The 22,265-nt window shown below is 35.4% G+C and overlaps 1 protein-coding gene across 2 annotated transcripts in view; it reads right to left on the bottom strand.

Annotated features, from left to right (window-relative positions):
* Positions 1-22,265, bottom strand: part of LOC311076528 (putative flavin-containing monoamine oxidase A) — a 60,135-nt gene that overhangs the window by 16,680 nt on the left and 21,190 nt on the right. For both annotated transcript variants that reach the window (XM_084104840.1, XM_084104841.1), the window contains exons 9-11: positions 15,012-15,112; positions 11,639-11,797; positions 3,526-3,612 (exon numbers count right to left, since the gene is read on the bottom strand). In XM_084104840.1, coding sequence (XP_083960966.1) covers positions 3,526-3,612; positions 11,639-11,797; positions 15,012-15,112 — 347 coding nt within the window. The remainder of the gene's footprint in view (positions 1-3,525; positions 3,613-11,638; positions 11,798-15,011; positions 15,113-22,265) is intronic.

The raw sequence follows: 22,265 nt of genomic DNA on the forward strand, positions 1-22,265 counted from the left end.
CCAGTCAGTGTCCAGACCTCAACCCGACTGAAATGCCGTGGCGAGACCGTAAGAGAGCTGTGCATAAACACATAACCACAAACCTCAATGAACTGAAGCAACGTTGTGAAGAAGAGCAGGACAAAATTCCGCCACAACGATGCGAGAGACTGATAAAGTCATATAGAAAACGATTCCTTCAACTTATTGCTGCTAAAAGTGGCACTACTAGCTATTAAATTATATGGTGTAATTAGTTTGTCACCCATGGCTTTTCCATTTTGGCTTTATTTTTGTTAAATAATGACACAATGTAATATGTCATTTGTTGTTGTTCATCTGAGGTTGTATTTACCTAATTTCAAGACCTGCTAAGGACTAGAAGTTTTTTTTATTATGTTCTGTTACGTAAAACCACAAAATTCTTAAGGGTGTCCTTTCTTTTTCACATGACTGTACATTTGCTACATTTAAATGAATGTACTAAAAAGGTAATATTATTTACATATTGATTCCTGTCACTGTGGTGTTAAAATTAACTAAAGCATTACAGTACCATAATAAATGTATTGTAGAAACATAAGGAATCACTAAAGTTCTTCTTATCACTAGAAATTGCTGTTAATCAGGTTTTCTCTTTTTTGTATTTCTTTTGACTGTGAGAAACAATTTCCTTGATTCTTCTTCATAGGCTCTACAGTTTTTAATCAGGCTACTTGTGTAATTTAATATTTTATTTAAAGAAAAGCAGCACAAAAAATTGCAATGTGACAATTCATTCTAGACCCCTTAAGAATAATATCCTTTTTTTTTTTTTTTACCAATTTATAAGCAAATTTTACTGAAAATAACATCATTGACATAAATATCCAATTCATTTCTATGGGTTGTTCTGCTAAGCTTATCTGAATTAGCAACGATCACCGAAGTGGGCGGAGCTTAGCTAAAAATCTATTACCATTAAAATATTAAATATTAAAATCTATTACCATATTAAAACAGCATATTTTTCTTGAAATGAATGACTTCTTCACAATGGAAGATGATTAGTCAGACACTTGCAAATGCATAAGACAAACCACCACAGACTCAAATGTGTGTTCCCTTAAAAAAATACCTAAAGAAACTGACCCAGGCAGCATGGTAACACTGATACAATGTTGAGTTTTGATCCAAACCATCATTTTGGTTGAGATTGAAATTTAAATGTTTAAAGTGTGTTGGATCAGCATTGAAATTTTGATGAAAGTCAGCACACACACATGGGTGAAGACAGTGACATTGAACTAACAGTGATTTGTAGTTGATGAGCACAAGATCATTCAGGCATGTATCTCTGCAGAACGCTAGTGGGTGTTTCTCAATCAGTGGGGCGTTTTCAAAAAAACATTGGGCATTTTCAACCGCTTTACCTGATTTGCTCTAATCCACTGGGGGCTTGGTTTAGGGGTGGGCCTTCATGATTTTAGCAAATCTGTTGAAAAATGGTTGAAAAACATTTATTGTAGTGAAATTGGCCACTGATTGGTAAACGCCCATTTTGGTTTTGCATGTGCACTTCTCAGTAATCTAATGCTTCCTCATTAGAGAGAAAACATACGTGCACCCTATACAGAAGTCTTGTTTGTTGACGCACCTGACATACTTACATGACTTCTCTAGCACAGTTTCAAACAATGGTGCATCTACCTTATTTCTGTGTTCCTTTGTTTTGCGTGCTTATTTGTGTTTCATTTGTGTTGTTACTCACTGTAATGAGATAGATTAAAAAGTTATTAAAGTGTTTGAATAAAGCATCTATTTTTCTACATTCTTAAAAAATGCACCGTGCTTTAGTAAAGTTTATTAGGAATTTCCTGAATAAAGTTCAGGAACCAGCGTCATTTAACAGATTTCTTGAAGTTACACTTGTAACTTGATTATGTTACCCTGCAAACATAAACCAGACAGTTGATGGCCATTGACTTCCATGGAATTTATTTCCTACTATGGAAATCAATGGCCACTGTCAACTTTCTGGTTACCAACATTCGTTAAAATATCTTATTTGGTGTTCAACAGAAGAAAGAAACTTATACAGGTTTGGAACAACTTGAGGGTGAGTAAATTATGACAGAATTTTCATTTCGGGCTGAACTATCCCTTTAAAGATGTTATTTTCATTGGAAAAACCTAAGCTCTTTTATTCTACAGGATAAACTTGTAACTTGAATGCTATGTAGTTTCACAGAAAATGAACTGAGATATAGGTAATGGCTACAGCTCAGAGGTGTTTGTTCGTTCCTCTTCATGAAGAGTTTAGCTCCAACACCTGCCTGGAAGATTTCATTGATCCTAATGACCTTGATTAGCTTGATTAGCTGCCTCAGGTGTGTTTAATTAGGGCTGGAGATAAAATCAGACACCCCGTCATAGTGCTTTCTTTTGATTTTGAAACATTAATAGTTTTTAGAAAAATAAATTAAAAAACAGAATTTAATGATACTATAATCGTAGTTAGAATATTTTGTGTTTAGCAACTTTTTTTTAAAAAGTGAATCATATTGTGTTTAGTATATTAACATTCTTGATTGTGACTGTATGTATGACAACTGAATTGACTTGTTCTTGAGTAACATCACGCTTTCATTTTCAGATTTCAGAGAACCCAAAGGAAAAGAGGCAGTAATCTGAAGAAAGACAGATTTTTAAAAACCTGAACTGTTGGACCACCTGTAGTTATGACATCAGACTTCTGAAGCCAATTTTATTTTTAAAGGTTGAAATGCTTTTTGTCCTATTTCTCCCCCTTTCTTTTTTAAAGAATGATCTTTTAATATATTTTTGTCATTGATTGATTGAATAAAATAAATTTACTCAACTGCTGGAAAGGTGTCATTTATATTTTAAAAGGTTTTCGCCAAATTTTGAAATGGTCAGGAATTTGTTGACGCATCACTGAAGTTTAGTTGAAATATTAATGTTGTTTCAACATTAACTTGATACATCAGATGGCAACATTGTTTGACATTCCTTTTCAGTTGTATTTTCAGTGTTTCAACAAAATTTATTTAGAATCAACATCACATTGTAACATTGATCAAACCATATTACCAAAGATTATTTTTGTTAATTTCAGCGTTGATTCAACAGCAGTGATGTAGATTCAACATCATAGAGTAACGTTGATTCAATAGCATTACCACTGATTTTTTGTTCAACATTAACTGAGGGTGCAAAAGTGATGTTGATAAAATATCACTTTGTAAAGTTGAATCAATACTATTACTGTTGATTTTTGGTTGAAATCTCAACATTGCTTCACCATTATCTGAGGGTGCAAGAGTGATGCTAAAGCAACATCACTTTGTAACGTTAATTCGCGTTATTTAATACGGTAATTAGCGTTGACGCATCAACACTTACGCAACAAATCTGGGGAGTGTCTTTTTTCATTTTTCAGAAAATATTTTGTTCCTAAATAAAAGCTGAAGTGGAGGGTTTTGCAAGACAATGACTATAAATTATCTGACTCAGTGAACATATTGGTTGAAATTCACCACATACCTTTTCCCCATAGTGAATGTAGGTGGATGCCTCCGGGCCAAGGTACTTTACCAGGCTAGAGATGACAGCATCTCTTCTCTCCTCCATCTAAAATGAGAAAAACATAAAAATCATCATATCATAAAAGGCCAAAGTTGCTAAAATATAACTGCACTGTTGTCATTGTGAAAAAGAAGTGTGCTTGGTTGTATTGAATGTGCACTTGTTGTGTACTTTAAATCTCAGTTGTATTAAAAACTTTACTTGTAGGTAATATATTAATGAAATAAAAGGCCAATTTAAGTGTACTTAAAGAGAGAACACTATGGCCCGGTTTCACAGACAGGGCTTAGACTAAGCCAGGATTAGACCATAGATCAATTAGGACATTTAAGTAATTTTTATAAACATGCTTAGAAAAAAACATTACCGATGTGCATCTTAAAACTAAAAAGGCACTGATATATTTTTAAGATCAGTCAGTGCAAGTTTATTTCAGTGGAAACAGCTCAGACTTACATTTTAGTCTAGGACTAGTCTTAAGCCCTGTCTGTGAAACCAGGGGTATGTTTCTTAACACACTTAGTACACTTCTAAAAAGCAAACTTTGTAACAATGTCAATTAAAAAGTTTAATTTTAAAGTACATTTTAAATCCTTAAATCAATCATCTTTTGACAGCCTTTAAAGAAGCCTTTAAAGAAGGACACTTATTTTGATGTGTTAAAGTCTCCCTGTTGTGAAAATCCAGCTTTTAATGTAGTTTATATGTCTATGTGGTGTTTTTAATATGTTTTAAAGGGCCCCTATTATGCTATTTTAAAGTTTCCTAATGTTGTTTTGGAGTCTGCAGGTTTACATGCATCAAAGGTAAAAAAAACTGTTTAATTTCCTCATAATATACATTTGCACATCACCACATTTTAAATTATTCTCATACGACTCGTCAGATGAATAAATCTCTCTAAATGCCTCCTTTCCGCGAGCTACTCTGCTCTGATTGGCCAGAGAGCTCAGTCTGTTGTGATTGGTTTACTGTTTACAGCGCGTCGAAAACAAAAATGCCCATTGCCATAACAACGTCAGCTCTGCTTGTCCTGAGGCTTCCTACACTGTAAACTAAACAGATTTTACCATATCAATCCGAGTGCGAGTCCGATGATGAAACATTGGAAGAAATAGTTATTCAAACCGAACCTCCATCGCAAGGACAACTCGAGCAGAACGTTTCTACTCAGTTTGAGGTACATTATGAGATGTTGCAACTGTAATTCCTCACCATCAGCATTAACAAGTGCATGTCCAACAATAAACCGATTATTTTACTTGTAGCCTACTTATCTATTCACCGATTATTTTCTAATTGCGGTGAACATGTGGAAACTGTATCAGCCGAGCTCTAGCGTGAATGACTGATGAAACATAAAGGTTGGTAAAACAAATCTTCCTCCATGCTTAATCGTTCCTCAAAGTAGTGAGAATGACAGACAATCTGCATTAATAAACAGTTTTAGGTTATAGTGGTCCACAACTGATTAGCATAAGTATTTCAGTAAGACAGTAATAATGTGAGTTAGCCAGTTAGCAGGAGACCTACACAATATAAAACTCAAAATTAAGTATTCTGAACACCATCTTTCAAGAGCAAGCGGTTTGCGAATCCTGCATTGAACTCAGAGAGGATTATACTGCTGTGGTATCGTGGTAAAGATGAATTTTAACCACTGATTCATGCATCAACAAATACTTGACATATGCATTCACAACCTTGTAACTATGTTATTAGGCTACTTTAATACATAAAATAAAACATCCTTTCCATTCAACTTTTGGTCGGCATTAATAGAATAATAACAAACAAATAAAAAAATAGCTTAGCTTTTAACACCTTTTACATGACACTGTTAAAATAAAAAAAATCTACTACACTATTTCAGTAAAAAATAATTTCAGTCCTCCTGATGTTCTCTTGTACACTTTCCTTATGTGGGCTTCTAGGTCGCTAGCACCTTTATTTGACACTGACACGTAGACTACGTGCCAGCTTTGCAGGTCATGCATTCTGCCTTACACGGATCCCTACCGAAATGAAAACACCTGAATTTTCTCTGTAAGGGACTGTTCGTTTTTTATTTAAGGGGCCACCGGAGGAGTTTTGAGATCTGTTGTCAAAAAAGACATGACCCTCCCTTCGCCAGCAATAAATTTTTCTATGACCCTCCAAAATGATTGTGAAAAAAGGCATGACCCTCCCCGATAATTTGATTAGCCTACTTCTGTACTGGTTTGCGCTTGGCAAAGATGTTCAGATAGCCATTGTTTTGTTTTGTTTTTTAAACCATAAACTCTTGCTTTCTCATCTTACTAGGGCTGTAACGATAGACCAAACCTACGATTCGGTTCGTATCACGATTTTTGATTTTAGATTTGAAAAAAATAATGTTTTCGGTGCTGATGCGGTGTGACTCGATCAACATGTGGCGCTGCCAACAAAGCATAAAAGCTGTCACAAAGAACCGGCAAAAGTAATGATTATTAATATGTAAAATATAGCAAGGAGACATTTTAATTAATAAACAAGTGTTTTCTGTGTCGACTGCAAAGATGAAGTTGACGATACGTCGCGATCTTCTCAGAACGCGCCAGAGAGAGATGCACATTTCATAAGCAGAAAGTCTGTTTTCCTTCGTTTTGAATTGTTCTGTTTAAAAGTAGACATTTCAAGCTTTCTATATATTTCTCAGGTCTGTGAGGCAAGTAGCATACCTTACGCTGAGTTTCGGTTCATTTATGAGACCGTTCACTCGCCCGCGCCTCCGTGTCATGATTATCTATTTTCTACTATATTTACTTCTTATTTATTAAATCCAGATGAAACATTGATTAAAATTAAGATACAATTAATAAAAAAACGAAATTCACTTTAAAGAAAGGCTTTGTGCTTTCTGTTTGAGGTGTCTGTGAAATTTTTAAAGTCGCTTTCAGAGCAGTCATGTCCGTAATGGAGAACTGTCACGCCCGTAACATTGTTTTTTTTTTTTTTTTTTTTCACATAAATGCGAACACGAAAAATAAAATAAAAATAATATTTTATGTTCTGTGGAGGCTGATCTTTATTCATCCGGTGGGTATATATCTTTTGGTTTGCACAGTGTAATTTCTAGAATTACTAAAAAATATTTTGCCACCTAAAAGTTAAAGATTTTTTGTGTCACGTCACATGTGTATTTCCCTCATATTAAATATAAAACGCATGTGTAGACTGATATTTTTCTAATGTCTTGACTCCTTTCAGACGTTTCAAAATATTGGTATTAAATGCATTTTCTGAGAATTTATATTTCAAGTTTTGACTGCAAATTTGACGTCCATAACACTGGAATCGCCCAATTTTAACGAATTTATCCTCAACTAGTTTTTGTGGTGTAGGTCTACGTATTTCCAAACAGCGCCAAACTGGATTTTTGTTGGGTCAGACCCATCTGATATCGAAGGGGGGCTGATAACACGAGATCAACATGGAGCTAAATGGAAAAAAAAATAGCACCAAACAAGCCACTTTGAAATGTTGCTGTTTTCATGAATATAAAAGTTGGGTGACCCTCCCCCTAGACTAAAAAAAGTTGGATGACCCTCCCCTCAACATAGAATAAAAAGACATGACCCTCCCCTATTTTCCTCCGGTGGCCCTTTCGATAAATACCGAACGGTCCCTAAATCATCTGTGAATTTACAGTTGGGCTTTTTTTTACGCTGTGCATGTGCCACTGTTGACAAGCAAGCGCTGCTCTGTCTCTCTCTTGCTCTCGTGGTGCTGAGGGTAGTGACTGAGATGCAGTTTGATCAATGTTTGCGTTACGTATATGACCGACCGACCGACCAATGGTGGCGTGCGAGAAGGCGGGACCTAAAGCAATAAAAAAACGGCGACTGGGGATCTAGAAATCCCGGCCAGACGCATTTTTGTAGGTCCAAAAAGAGGACATGTCCGGGAAAAAGAGGACGTATGGTCACCCTACATGAAAGGTCATTTTCAAAAATCCATAATAGCGGCACTTTAAGACAAACCATGTACAAATTCATAAGTCAGCACCATTGCTGAGTATTTTCTCCTTAAAACTGCGGTGGACAGCCTCAAAATCACGCTTTGAAATCACTGGCAATGGTGTAGAGTTACATTCAAGCTATTTTAAGGCATGACAAAAAAAAATTAAAGGAAAAAATGATTAAATATGTAATTTTGGTGATCAAAGGTAAGTTTTAAGGGAAAAAATATTGACTACAGGGGGAATTTAACTAACACACTAAAGCACATGTAAAGTATAATTTTAAAATTGTACTGTGTTATTCGATATTACATTTAAAGTTAATATATTTTAAATGCACTACATTACAACTTCATCATTACTAATTAAGTATAAAGATAAGTTTCATTACAAAGTACATTTTAGTTAACCACAAATGTTTGTCAGTCCTTTCAACAGTACACTTTTACCATATTTCAAAGACAATAGAAGTAAAATAGAAAAATACATAAAATATGTACTTAAGTCCTACTTACATGTCAAAAGCCCTCTAAAGTTCAGGTAATTGTATTTAAAATATCTTTAAACTAAAATACACTCTAATTTAATAGTAAATAACAATTACATATATTATTTTAAAGCATATTCTTTTAAATTATATTATGTCCTTAATAAGTTCTCTTTTTAAAATTACACTAAACTGTACTTTTTCACAAGGGCAGGAAATGGGCTGAGTCCGGTTCTCCAACCTACATCAATCTGAATAACTCAGTTCCTTTTTGGTCTCTGTTCTCTATGAGTTATGGGCAGAAACGGGCCGGGGCACGCACCCCTGCTGTTACTATGCCAACGAGTGACAGATGTTAAGGGAACACATAAAACCCTGCATCTGCATGTTGTGAACACTTCCACTTGAACCAAGTGTCCCAGACCATAATTCAGCCTACAATTATGGCTTTGCACCAGGGCAGGGCGGCAGAGGAACCATATGCGGTGGATGGTATAAAAGTGTCCATAAGGAGCTGGAGGGCTAGCCGCTATCTAATGCCTGCTCATAAAACAAACCATACAAAATTGCACTTCATGTCCGCATTTAAAATTTCGCCAGCTCATTCATGTGAAGTTAATGTGGAGTAACAGCAGAAAGCACACGGCTTGGGCATAATGTGCTGAGTAGTCAGTCTGGACTTCTTGGACATCTGTATAAGAAGAACCAGAGCTTGGCGACAACTGCTTTGCAGAGTACAAGACATTTTACAGACAAAACTCATTAATGGAGGTAAAAAAATGGGTTGGTTATTCCAGCATAAAATACCACCATACACAAAATAGTAATGTTGTATTAGTAGATGAGAACCAGATTGACTTGTCCCATCTGATTCATTATGAATGAAGCAACCATAAACTCAGTTGATTAGAAGAACTCCTCTTGTCTATAATGCATGACTACGGATGGTCTGGGAGTTTTATCATAAGAAGAGGGAGTTCTGGTCTCATCTGGTTTTTAGCTTTAGGCTACAGTAGCTATTTTCTGCATGCAGGATGTGTGGCTATCTTTGTTTGATTTAGCATCGAGTAACAGATAAATCAATATTTTGCCACATTATCAGTCAGGAAAAGACCCTTTGAAGACTCAAAGCTGGAAATATTTGTTTTCCCAAGATAGGCTTCCAGTTTAATTCTGTAGCAAAGACATTTAGCTAATCCCTTATCAGATTAGGATGCTGAGAAAATAAATTTGTCCTTCATTGCACTGGCTCAAATACTCACAAAGACTAGCTAAGACTAGCATGTTAGCAACATTGGTGTCAGTGTCAGTGTTATTTTATTTATTTTATATTTTAGTATTGGTTATACAATAATATTTTTAAATTAATATTTTGAATTAGCTTTTGTTTTTATATTTTCAGTTAAAATTTTAGTTTTAATACATTTAGAACTTCAACTTGTTTATTTCAGTTAGTTGCCAAGACAACATTCCTATTTTAAAAGGGGTCATGGCATCATAAATCAAATTTGCCTTGATCTTTTGACATATAAGAGGCTTTTGTACCATTAAAACATCCTGCAAGTTTCATAGCTCAAAATGTCCCTCCTCATTTTAAACAAAGCATTTATTTAATCAAGCTCCAAAAACGGTTCGTTCAGATATTGTGGGATCTTTGACATCACATGGGCAACCAAATTTGCATATGACCACCTCCAGAGCAAGACATGGACAAATAGATATACATCATCGCACCATAGGCCCTGCCCACTGTCATTCAGACGCTTAGACTGACATTGGCCTACAATGGATGTGAGTGTTGCGTCAAAAGCAAATAGAATTATAATCAATGATGCTGTCTACACGGGTGTCAGGGTTCTGACCAAACCAAGAATTAACAGACTGAAGTGACAGAACCCTGACAACTGGATACAGTATACAGATGCCCGTTCATTTTCTGCTGTACTCCACGCACTTGAGTCTGTCGACAACAGGACAAATGGAAGAGTAAAAGGAAGCGTTAAAGAACGTTCGCTTTGACACGTCCAGTTTAAACAGCTCATTAGCTCATTTCTGTAGAGACTTCAGAAGGATACCAGCATCAGGAACAAGTTGGTGGTTTATTTTATGACGCTCCAGATCACGTCGGATGATTATATGTTTGTACATCATTTTGTTTTGTATATGAGGCAAAACCGAGGTATAATGGAGAGTTTCTGTCTTAATGCTGCCTTTGATATCCCACAATCCCACAATCCTGTGCTTTCCATTCTGTGACAGTTGAGCTAAAAAAATAAAGATGGCATCTGAAAGTTGCGGTTGCTGGTCAGTTTGCGTGTAAATGTACGTTTCTGACCAATGTTTTCCACTTCTGATGTCATATCTAGCAAGAAATTACTCTAATTAATCATAGTAATTAAATATTTGCTTAGTGTTCACCAAAGCTTGCTCTATTCTGCTGTAGATCATTAAACTGTTACGCTGTGTCAGAAGTCTGTCCGAAATCAGTTTCATGAGGTGCCTTCATGCTCAAACGCTTCCTGCAAAGTCATTGCCTGATAAGGCAGCGAGGCAACAAGCCAACAAGCCAGCTGCCTAAGTTTTCGGACGCAGACTAAGTTTTTCATCTAATATTTATATTGTATATTATTTCACCTTTATTTCAATTACTGAAAACATTTTTTAATTATCTACATTAACATTAACAACACTGGTGCTGGTCTAGTTGGTGGACCAACATAGCCATGATTATCTTCAGCAAAATGTAGCTCGTACTCATATTACTATGAATGGGAGAAAGTGCAATCGCTAAATGGTAAAGTCATTGATTCACTGCAGCTGCCGTTAGAAGCTAAGTCAGTGTTCTGAGATGCACGCTTAGAACTGCACATGCGCATTGGCTGGTCCAGCCTGAAAAGTTAATTATTTTTTTTAACGCTACCTTAACATAAGTAAACACATTTATGAGACAACTGTTGTCAGATTTGAGATTTCAGTGGTGATTTCAAATATGAAATTTAATCGTAAGCTTGGTGAACAGCTTTGGAGAATTTGATGTTTCCCCATTCATAGAGATAAGAGTTGTACTTGCATAACTGAAATAGCTGCCTGAGAGGTGTTAAAAAAAAAAAAAACTCTTGAGTGAAATGACTTGTCTTGAAGGAACTTTTATATAGTTTTCTATAAGTAGACAGATTGTTTTTGAAGGCTCTTAAAAATATGAAACAGACTCTGAAATGGGAATGCTAACAGATTTCTCCACATATTATAGATTTCCTCAAGTTCAGCTAGATGAAGCAAACAGTACATGAGCATCCAAAACACAACAAATGGTTGTGAGCAGCTGTCTGTATTTCTTTTCAGCAGGGTATTATGACTGTTAAGCTTTACAAGGTCAGTTTTTGAGCAACTAAATGTCAGAATGTATTTATTTTCACCTCTTGACTCATTGTCTAAGTATTCCTATGAAAGTGTGAAACTGAGAATAGACCTGACACCGGAACATAATGAACTTCTTTCTCTTTATCTCACACTCCCTCTTTCCATTTCTCACTCCAGTTCAGCTCACTGTACAGTATGTCTCTGTTTTTCATAAACCCCCGCTCTCATTCTCTGTCTCTCACCTTTCTCTCGCTCCAGTCAAGGGCCTGTACTCCGGTGATGAATCCCACCAACGCAGGATTGCCTTTGGGGCTGGTGGCGTCAAATGTGACGCTTAAAGGGCAGCACTCGGAGGGGCGAACCACAATTTCCCCAGAGAAACCCTTTTCCTTCCAAAACGCCTGTGAAGTCAGATCAAAAATGCAGAGAATCAACATCCCAACATCAACATGAAAAGCATTCATTCTTGATTAAATGAGACAAGCACTATGCTGACAACTGACATTATCTGCATAAATGTCAAATATATTTGCATAAATGTAAATATTCAATTGTAGATTTATGAGAATTTATCTGCATTATCTGCATATTGATCATCTCTCAAGCAATATGTCCTTTCAAACTGAGGTGCTACGTGGCCTGTTGAAAAGTGAATTTTGAATGTTGAGATGAACATATATATATATATATATATATATATATATACAGTGTTGGGAAGGATACTTTCAAAATGTATTCCGTTACAGAATACAGAATACATGCCCAAAAATGTAATTTGTAACGTATTCCGTTACGTTACTCAATCTGAGTAATGTATTCTGAATACTTGGATTACTTCCACATTGAATTGCATTTTATAAGTGTTGGACATCAAATCCAATAAACAGGACTATTCTTGTGGGGTGGGGTGTGGTGATGCGTTGGTGACGCGTATGCCAATAAAGCACCTAAAAGCTGTCACAAAGAACTGGCAAAAGTAATAATTATGAATATGTCAATAGAAAGGAGATATTTTAATTGTTCTAAAAAATTTCACGAGGTCTAAAAATAAAAAGATGACCAGGGAAAAAAAACAGTAGGGCTATTTAATTAAATTAATTTATGTATCACTACTTTTATTTAATTAAATGCATTTATACTGAAATTACTACATTTTCAGCTCAATTTGTGTTTATTTTTACCACGAAAAATGCGCTGTCACTTTAATTCAGCGTTTGCAGCACAGCAGTAGACTCGGTGCGGAAAAGATCTCTGCACTGCAGTATACGCACCGCTCCAGGAACGGATAAACGGACCGCATCCGCGTGCAGTGTGAAAGCTCTAACCTGTTAACATGGGTACGGGAGAGAAAAAATATGCACCGCATACGCACTGCAAACAGAGTAGTAGGCTATGTGTGAAACGGGCGTTCATTTATGAGTCCAGCTCCAGTTCACCGCCTCCGTGATTGTCTCCTATATTTAGCCTACTTCTTAGGCAATTGGTTGATGAAATATTGATTAAAATTAAGATACAATTAATACAAAACGAAAATCACTTTAAAGAAAGCCTTTGTGCTTTCTGTTTGAGGTCTCTGTGAAAGTTTTAAAGCAGTCTTTTACTGCCGCACGCTTTCAGAGCGCTCACGCAACCCAGGTCAGAGAACTGTCACAACCTTAACATTTTTTTTTTTCCTCATAAATGCGAATACTAAAAATAAAATAAAATAAAATAAATATTTTATGTTCTGTGTGGAGAGCCAACCCTTATCCATCCGGTGAGTAGGCCTAGTATTACTTTTGGTTTGCGCAATGTAATTCACAGATTGGCACCTAAAAGTTAAATATTTTTTTTGTTTCACGCATGTTTTATTTCCCTCATATTAAATATAAAACGCATGTAGACCGATATTTTTCTAATGTCTGGATTTCACTATTGGTATTAATGCATTTTCTGAGAATTTATATTTCAAGTTTTGACTGCAAGTATTTGGAAAAAAAAACGTAGGCCTACATTAAGATGCTTCTTCAGATTGGAGGTGGTGGAGTCTTTGGACGACGCTGAAAGGAGGTTGGTTGCTGGCAAGCAAAGGTTGCGCTGCACAGTTATATTTCGTTCTCCCTTCTTTTCTTTAATGTGAAATGCTGTTTGAATTTCCAAGATAAAAACACATTCTTGCCCTGCTCTGTTGTTCCGGCTCCATCTCTACCTCTAGCTCCCGCTGCTCCTCTTCCGACTCCATTGTGACTGATCACGCAAACCCGCGCAAACCGCGCTTTTTTTTTTCTTTTCATATTGGGGCTTCTGAGAAATGCATGGAGTTACCTTAATTTTTTTAGTGAGTGAATAAACTCGTGAAACAGAGAAGTATCGTCATGTAATCCATTGATTTCAACAATGTAACTGTATTCTAAATACTAACTATTTAAATGGTAACTGTAACGGAATACAGTTACTCATAATTTGTATTCTGAATACGTAACGCCGGTACATGTATTCCGTTACTCCCCAACACTGTATATATATATATATATATATATATATATATATATATATATATATGACATGATGATGAGTAACAACTATCCGTTAAAAACAATAACACATATATAATAAATTACTTTGTTCTTAAAATGTTTGAACTAAAATATAAATGCATGCATTATCAACCTCTTTATGTAAAGACAGAAAAGGACTAAATGTATTTTAAAGGTTAAATAATTCATAATCACATTTTGTCTATGTGCAATTTAAAATATTTAGTACTTTCCAAAACAGCACTTTATCTGAAGCACCTTATTTAAAAATAAAAAAATAGCTTATGTGGTATTCCTCATTTGTAAGTTGATTTGGATAAAAGCATTTGCTAAATAAATAAATGTAAAATATATTAATTTATATTTTTACATTTATTCATTTACCAAACTTGATGCATACTTATGGGGCTCCAATATGTAACTGCATTTATACATGTGTTATCCATAATTCATGTATATATGCAATTAGAGATAATAAGAAAGATTAAAACACACTTTTAAGCACTCAGGCAGGCTTTTATGCACTCATAATTGAGTGTGCTGCACAGAAAAGCTTCTCCCTGAAAATTTCTACCAGATTTACAAGAGGTTTGATTGATCATTTTGTTTCCCTGAATTGTAGGTTCACAATCTACGTTTCAGAGGCCACTGGGAGTGCATGATTTTTGTGCATGTTTGGTATCAGTTGGTTCTAATCAAATTTATGATAAATTTAAGTGTGAACTTATCATTGAATCAATATTTATCACGTTTTATGCACAAGTTGTTAATGAATGAAACCCATAATCTTAATTAATATACAAAAGATAGAAAATATTCAAGTACACATTTCACAGTTGACAGACAAGCCTTATCCTCTGATTTAGGTGGTTTCTCCAGTCACTGCAGGGCCAAAATTAAATATTAAATTAAAGTGAGGGCTTATACTGAATATGGTAGACTGAGCACTAGGAGACAGCTCTCCATGCCTTTGCACATTTTAACTTCATTATAGAGTATAATGCAATAGAGCCATAGGGGAAGTAACTGCACTACGCTGTGCTAGGAAAGCCAGTAAAGCCGGCTGTGGGTAAGTGGATGCGTTATGCGTGTTACTCACAGTGGGGTACGTGACGATAAATTTCGTCATGTGGCCCATGGGCAGGCACTGGATGAGGCGCTGGCGCTCGGCTGGCAGGGCAGGCTCGTAATGGATCTGGGCTGGAAATGAGGGCATAATCAGCACTGAATGAAAAGCCGTTTAGTGCTAAAAAAGAACAGTGGAATGATAATGACATAAAATAGGAAGGACAGATGAGAAAGGTAACAGCTCTGTTCTTGAAGTTGGAATGAAACAGAAGTTGTGATAGTGTTTTCTTCCCATGCCGTATATTCGAGTAAAATGGCTTCTTAAACAAGAAAAAATGTAGGGCAGGACTTGATTTTGTCCATGGGGAATTGATTGGATTGTGATTTGCTAATGCTGCGATCTCATGTGAGTGACGGGTTTTCCTATCTGTGATGTGGACGCATACATCATTTATAATAAATATTCCATATATTTCAAAACAAAAACTGTCAATTTTGATTCCATGGTGACTTTAAAAGTAGTAAGCTGCATTGTTGCCTACTGTCTTCATAGGCAGCTACCTTCTAAGAAAGCATTTAACCATCATTGAACCTCATAAGGAAGCAACTTGGAAAACTTTGAGCAACAACAAATTTCGCTTCAGTAATTTGAGACATGAGAGAAGCAACTCACAATTGATTTCAATAGTTTGATGTAGCATGTTGCTGAAATGATGCTTTGAAACTGTAACAAGCATTCAAAAAAAAAAATAGTACATACAAACATTGGGTAAAACAATATTTTTATTTTCAAAACTATAATTTCGTTTTATAATTTCTTTCACAGTAGAAATATGCAGATATGCAACATTTCAACAATCACAACGACGACCATCTTCAATTTAGGTGTTAGCATTTGGATTTAAATGTTAGCATTTAGATTTAGATGTTGTTTTGGTGTTAGCATGTTGCTAAGCTAATGTGAAATTTTAAAGCATAAAAACATAACATATACAAATATTAGGTAAAATTATGTTTAATTACAATTAGCTAGTTTTGTCAATTCTGTCTCAGTACTGAAATACAGTATATGCTAATTTGAAACATTTCATCTATGATCATCTTGGATTTATATATTTTTACAGAGCTCATCGCCGTGTATTCTGGGAGTGCCTTCCCTGCAAATGAAGAATTGGATCCTACCTTAGATTTTGTCTTAAGATGTCTTAAAAGGCAGTATGATTACTGTAAGTTGCCTACACTAGAAAAAAAATGTAGAAAAATGGAAAAGGTAGTCTACTGGTAATTAAAAATATGTAATTAAATATGTAATTAGCAGCTCACTAGATTTTGGAAGAGCAAATGTCTCGCTGACACTCTTGACCAAAGGATTCTGGGATACTGTATACATTGGATTAAGAGTGTTATAAAGGGGAGGACAGGGCTGAATAGAAATACACATTTTAAAGAGCAATGGAAAACAGAAAATGGATTCCCATATGAGGGGGAAGGGGAAAATGGGAAGCACAGACAGGAAGAATATGGTATAGAATAACTCATAGGTCTCAGATCATCCCTTGGTATTGATTTAGGTGGCTATAGCTTCTAATCAAGCAGCACTTTGGAAAATTGGATCTAATACCCCAGTGACTGGCTCTCCATGAAATTGCCAATCTATTAAAGAATCTCTGCAATTTAACACTACTACTTTGTTTTCTTAAAAGCCATAATTAAGGCTTAGCCATTTCGCGAGTGTGGGGTATCCAATAACTTTATGTGCGACCCACTGTGCCATCTCTATGTCTGCGTAACGCAAACAGTGCCAGAAGGGACTCTGACCTCAGTTTTGACAAGACAGCCTTCTGGCAACAAGCCAACATGTGAACTAGCCTTTTGCAGAGAGAGGACACACAAATAAATTTTAGCCTGCCATCCAGTTGGTCAATTGAAAAGTAAATGCTTGACAAGCATAACAATATAAAAAGATGTTAAAAAGATTAGATTAGGCCATAGCTCAGTTGGGACAAGTAGGTAACTTTTATAAACGTGCCTACTGGCGTGCATCTTGGGAGAAAACAATTGCACTGACATATTTTAAGATATATCGGTGCAAGTTGCTTTTAGTTAAAACAGCTCAAGAGGGGGTGCATGAACAAAATGCTGTTCATTTAATTCTACCCCACTTCAAAACATGTATTTCTAACAGACAAAATGCCATAAAAGGTCTAATAGATGACATCCAATCAAATGACCTCATCTTCTGCAGTCAATACTGACTGCATCCACACAAGCAGCGTGCATATGAGGTTGTGTACAGGGTATGCTACAATGTTCTCAACAATATACCTTTGTAAAAGTAGTTATTTAGCACTTATTAGCATGAGGAAAAATATAGACACAGAGTGTGGATAGAGGCATACCTAGAGGGACCCCTCATATAGTCTCACAAAACCCTGTGGGAAACACTGAATGTGATTATCTTAAGAGCCAGGAAATGCAAAGAAATACACCAGGGTTATTATAACAAAAGGGACAAAAAAGTGAGCTTGGATACTGTTGGGAAGGAAATTGTCAATAAATCCATCTGTAAAATGTTTAGCAAATCACCCAACATCTCATTAAAGTGGATCCAGAATAACACAGAGAAGCATTTTAATTGGAGCTAATGTTAATAAACGTCTTCGTCCAGACTGAAAAATCAAGCACTAAGTTGCAATTGTGTTAAAAGACGGCAATCAGAAAAAGATATTTTGATTACATTATGTTTCACAAACACGTTGCTAATTGAACAAGAGGCTCTGATTAGCACATTTCCATCGTACTAACTCTCTCCCAGAAGACTTTCCAACATGTTAATGGGGGAAAAAAACACAAACCATGTTTCTAATGTATCTTTTCTTAACCATGATTTATTTCTGTGATCATTTATATGTGTCCGCCAATCCCATGACAGCCCACATGAGTCTGTCTCTCGTAAGGGCTGTGATGGCAGACGGGGGAAACAGATCTAATTTAACCACAGTGACTGAGGTGTAGAGTTGCTCTCGTTGATTGAGAGCAATCGCTCTGCGTCTGGCAGTCCATCATAACTGTGTGCTTGTAAGAGACAGCAACTGTCTGCTTGCTTTAATTTGCAAGATGTTAGGAAATTGTAACACCACCAATCTGGCAGCCGCACAGGGAGACAAAGGGATGAGCAACCTTAGAATAAATTAAGAGATGTTTGTGTACATTTTATATTGATTATGGAAGTGGAAATTTGTCAAATTGCAATCAAATGATGGAGTGTTAAACAGGCATATACTAGGGTTGCATGATATATCAAAATAAAATCAATATTGCAACATGGCTTAGTGTAATTGTCAAATCGGAAAGGCTGCAATAGAATGAAATAAATATATGCACTACCGGTTTCAATGTGAAGTGCAGTGCACCATTTACACACCTGATATTGTGAGTTGCATGCATGTAAATGAACACAGTGCTGAGCTTCACTCTGAAACCACGGCGCATATTTTTATTTAGCAGTAACCCATCAAAAAAAAAAAAAAAGCTTGAAATTAAGAAGTTAATCAATTAAATATTCTAATTAAATAAACTAAATTTTTATTTTAATGATTATTAAAACAGTGTGAAATTGCTTGTATATTTCACAAATACTTCAAAAGAAATGGCAAGTAATACATTGAATTCATTGGACAAAATTTCTAAAGTAGAAATACTGAAATAGCATATTGTAAAACATACTCCAATAATCTTTTTTCATTTTTTTAACAGTGAAGCTTTTGCTAAATCGCTCAGCCCTAAAAGGATTTTTGCGTTAAAGTGTTTAGAGAAATAGTTTTAAGATTCATATATATATATATATATATATATATATATATATATATATATATATATATATATATATATATATATTATATATATATATATATATATATATATATATATATATATATATATATATATATATATATTTCAATGCAGATGCACTTCCTAACAAAATCACACCACTTATGATTTTTTCAAGTCATGATTCAAATGAAGTTATCATTTTAAAGAGCCATTTAGGGAGTGAGATATGTTTGTCTTTACCTGATTTGCATAATATGTGGCTGCAGTTCAAGCTTTAGTGAATTCCCAGGATATTTTACAGACCATATTCTAGATCCTCCTACACTTCAGTCAGTCTGTCGCTATCTTTTTTGCCTTAAGGTTTTTTTTTGTGTGTGTGTCTTTGTGTTGTCTCTTTTCCCCCTCACTCCTTGGCATCTCTGTCACCTATGTTACCCAGGTAGCCGTGAGTGGTGGAACAGACAGTTATAGCATAACCTCGGGCTAATGGGCCACAGGTGCTCTCAGCATTTCTCTAGGATACCCTCCTGCCCGGAGCCTTTGGGAAAACTATACTTAAAAAGGAAGGGGGGAAAAAAAAGAATCACTTGTTTACACTAGTGATGCAGTGAAAATCCTGGATACGGCTGAAAACCTACTAATTATCAGGTAGCAATTGCTTTGAATAACTAAACTAATGAAATATAATATAATATAATATAATATAATATAATATAATATAATATAATATAATATAATATAATATAATATAATATAATATACATTAAAAGTATTAAAAAAATTATGACTCATCCTGCACTTCATAGATTTTTGACCAATCAAATGCTCTCTAGAATGACAATGTGAGGGACATTGCCTGTAACAGTCTGGAAATTGATTATTTTTCAAGGGACAATTCTTCACTCAAAAATAAAATATTTAGGCCTAAAATTAAGATTTATGTATTTGAATTGCATATAAAATTTCCATCCAATTGAATTGCACACTTTAATAGGAAATATGTCAACACAGGAAAGAAAACCAAACATGTCAGTCAATGTCAAGGCATCTTCAAATTTGGATCTTTTCATGTGAACATGAATGACACAGATGCTTTTTCTCCAACAAGATTCTGTTATTGTATGATAAAGTACCATATTCCATTCAAATGTTCGTCTTCCAGTCGAAAATGTCCTAAAATGCCATTTTCAGCTGAAAATTCAAGGGCCGAAATTTGCTATATATCCCTTGTTCCCATTCACATACCCACACAGCCTCCATTCATCTGTAAATGGCAAAAGTGATACCAGCAATTTGGTAATTAAAGGTTTGGGTATAAAGCCTGTGCTTTTGAACACATTCCCAAAGCGCTGTGAAATTGGAAATAATCCGGCACTCTTAAACAAAAAATAATCTGTTTAAACTTCGGTGTAACCACCCTTAAAAATAGGTCACTGCAGTCAAACGGATGCAAATATATTGCTTCTCTTCCTTCTTAAAAGTATAAACAAGCCTCTAAGCGAAACTCTGAGTTATGTGTCAGTGATGTTGCTTGCCTCCACCGTAGCCCGCTGTCACTGGAGATGTTCTCTCATCAAAGTGGAGTCAATAGGAGGCTGGGCCGGGGACCGGTTTCTCTGCCAGTCAGCTCAAATTGCATGCAGCTGCAATGCCAGGTACAGCGTTTTGGAGGAAGACTGGGGAGTTAAATATAGCAACCAACCGGCTGCACTCGGTTATGCTTCGACGCCACAAACCCACAGAAGGAATGCGTCCAAACCCGGTTGAGCATCTTAACACCAACCAAAATACCAAGACAAAAAAGCACATACATCCCACAACCTGACTAATCGCCGGCATAATGTAGGCTTGGTGCAGCAAAGCATGAATACTTCATGGTTTTATACCACGCACAACAAATCCAGCAAACACACAAGCATACACACACATTCGTTTCTCATGGTTGCCCACGCACACCCACACTTCATATTCTGTCCTCTCCCCAACTGTCACAGAAATCCAGGATTGCGAATACGGTTTTAACACACAGATTTAAATCGATCGCTTGAAGACATCTGTCCCACTGACTTTACTCGTGACAGCCATTACCTATGACTAAAAGTAAAGAAATAGCTAAAAACTGTAAATCCAAATCCAAGGCAAAAGTGTCTAATTCACTATCAGAGAAACAGTTCACCCACAAATAAACATTCTATTATTTTTCATTCATCCTCATGTCTCTCTAAACCTATATTCTGTTATTTTTATGCTAATATGCATAAAGAAATGCACCTTTTGGAATGCAACAGAAGTTCATTGTAACCAGAGGCTCTAAAAAGGTCAATTTTTCTATTTTATTTTTTTCTGGATTCAATTCAATTACATTTTAATAATTAAAAAGCCTAATCAGTTGAGTTTTAATTTAATAATTTATAAAAAAAAATTCTCTTTACAATAATAGGGCCATATGAAATATGTTTTTTCTCAGATGTCCTGTGTTGTATCCTTTACTTTTCAAAGATACTAGTCCATATCATGATATAATTAAGTGTACAGCCCTTTATTCATCCCAAAAATTGCCAAATTCTGTGACATTCCACATTATACAGTCAATTCCATTTTTATGATTCGATTCCATGATTCCTTCATATGGCCCTAATAGTACTTAATTGTATGATTTCAGAAGACAGAGACCATGAGTCATTTGGACCACTATGTTACTGTTTTGGAGCTTGAATGGCAAAAACGTGTGTTCTATAAAATAAAATAAAAATATATATATATATAAAAAAAATGTGTTTGGAACGCTACTAAATTGACAATTTTCATATTTGGCTGAATTATTCCTTAAAATACTATATTAGTTTTTAAAAATATACATTGAGATCAAGCTCTTTTGGGCTGCCAGTAGAACAGAAGTCTTTCATCACCCAGCATGGCAAACTGAAGCACAATAAAGTACTATTATACTGGCTTCGTACCCAGAAAGCTAAACACATCCACTCAATAAACAGTCTTGACACCGGAGTCGTTGTTCAGATTTACTGAATAAATGTGTAAAACAATATAAAAACAAAAAGAATACATAAATGAACGGTCACATGGTAAATGTCGAGTCCAACAATGTACAACATGAGAAAATTATTCAAAATGTTCACACAATATAACGCAGAACTATGAAAAAATTGTTTTTTATATATACTCCCTCATGAACATACAAAATGCCATAATCAAGAATAATCAAACTCCACTTACAGGCAGTGCCTCGTTTAAGTGTTGTTGCTATGGACTGACCTTTTGAATACAACCCCGGAAACTGAATAAAACCAATTAAAAGTGCAGAATATAAAAAGACCAGCAGGGAGAGCAAAAACGCTAAAATAGGAAAAGCCAGAACACTCCCTGTCTGGTATCTCAAAGATACCATTTACACTAACAGTTACTGGACTAAACAGCCTGATCTGAAGACAGG

This window comes from Abramis brama (genome assembly GCF_963993115.1).
Source record: "Abramis brama genome assembly, chromosome: 25".
Taxonomy (NCBI): Eukaryota; Metazoa; Chordata; class Actinopteri; order Cypriniformes; family Leuciscidae; genus Abramis; species Abramis brama.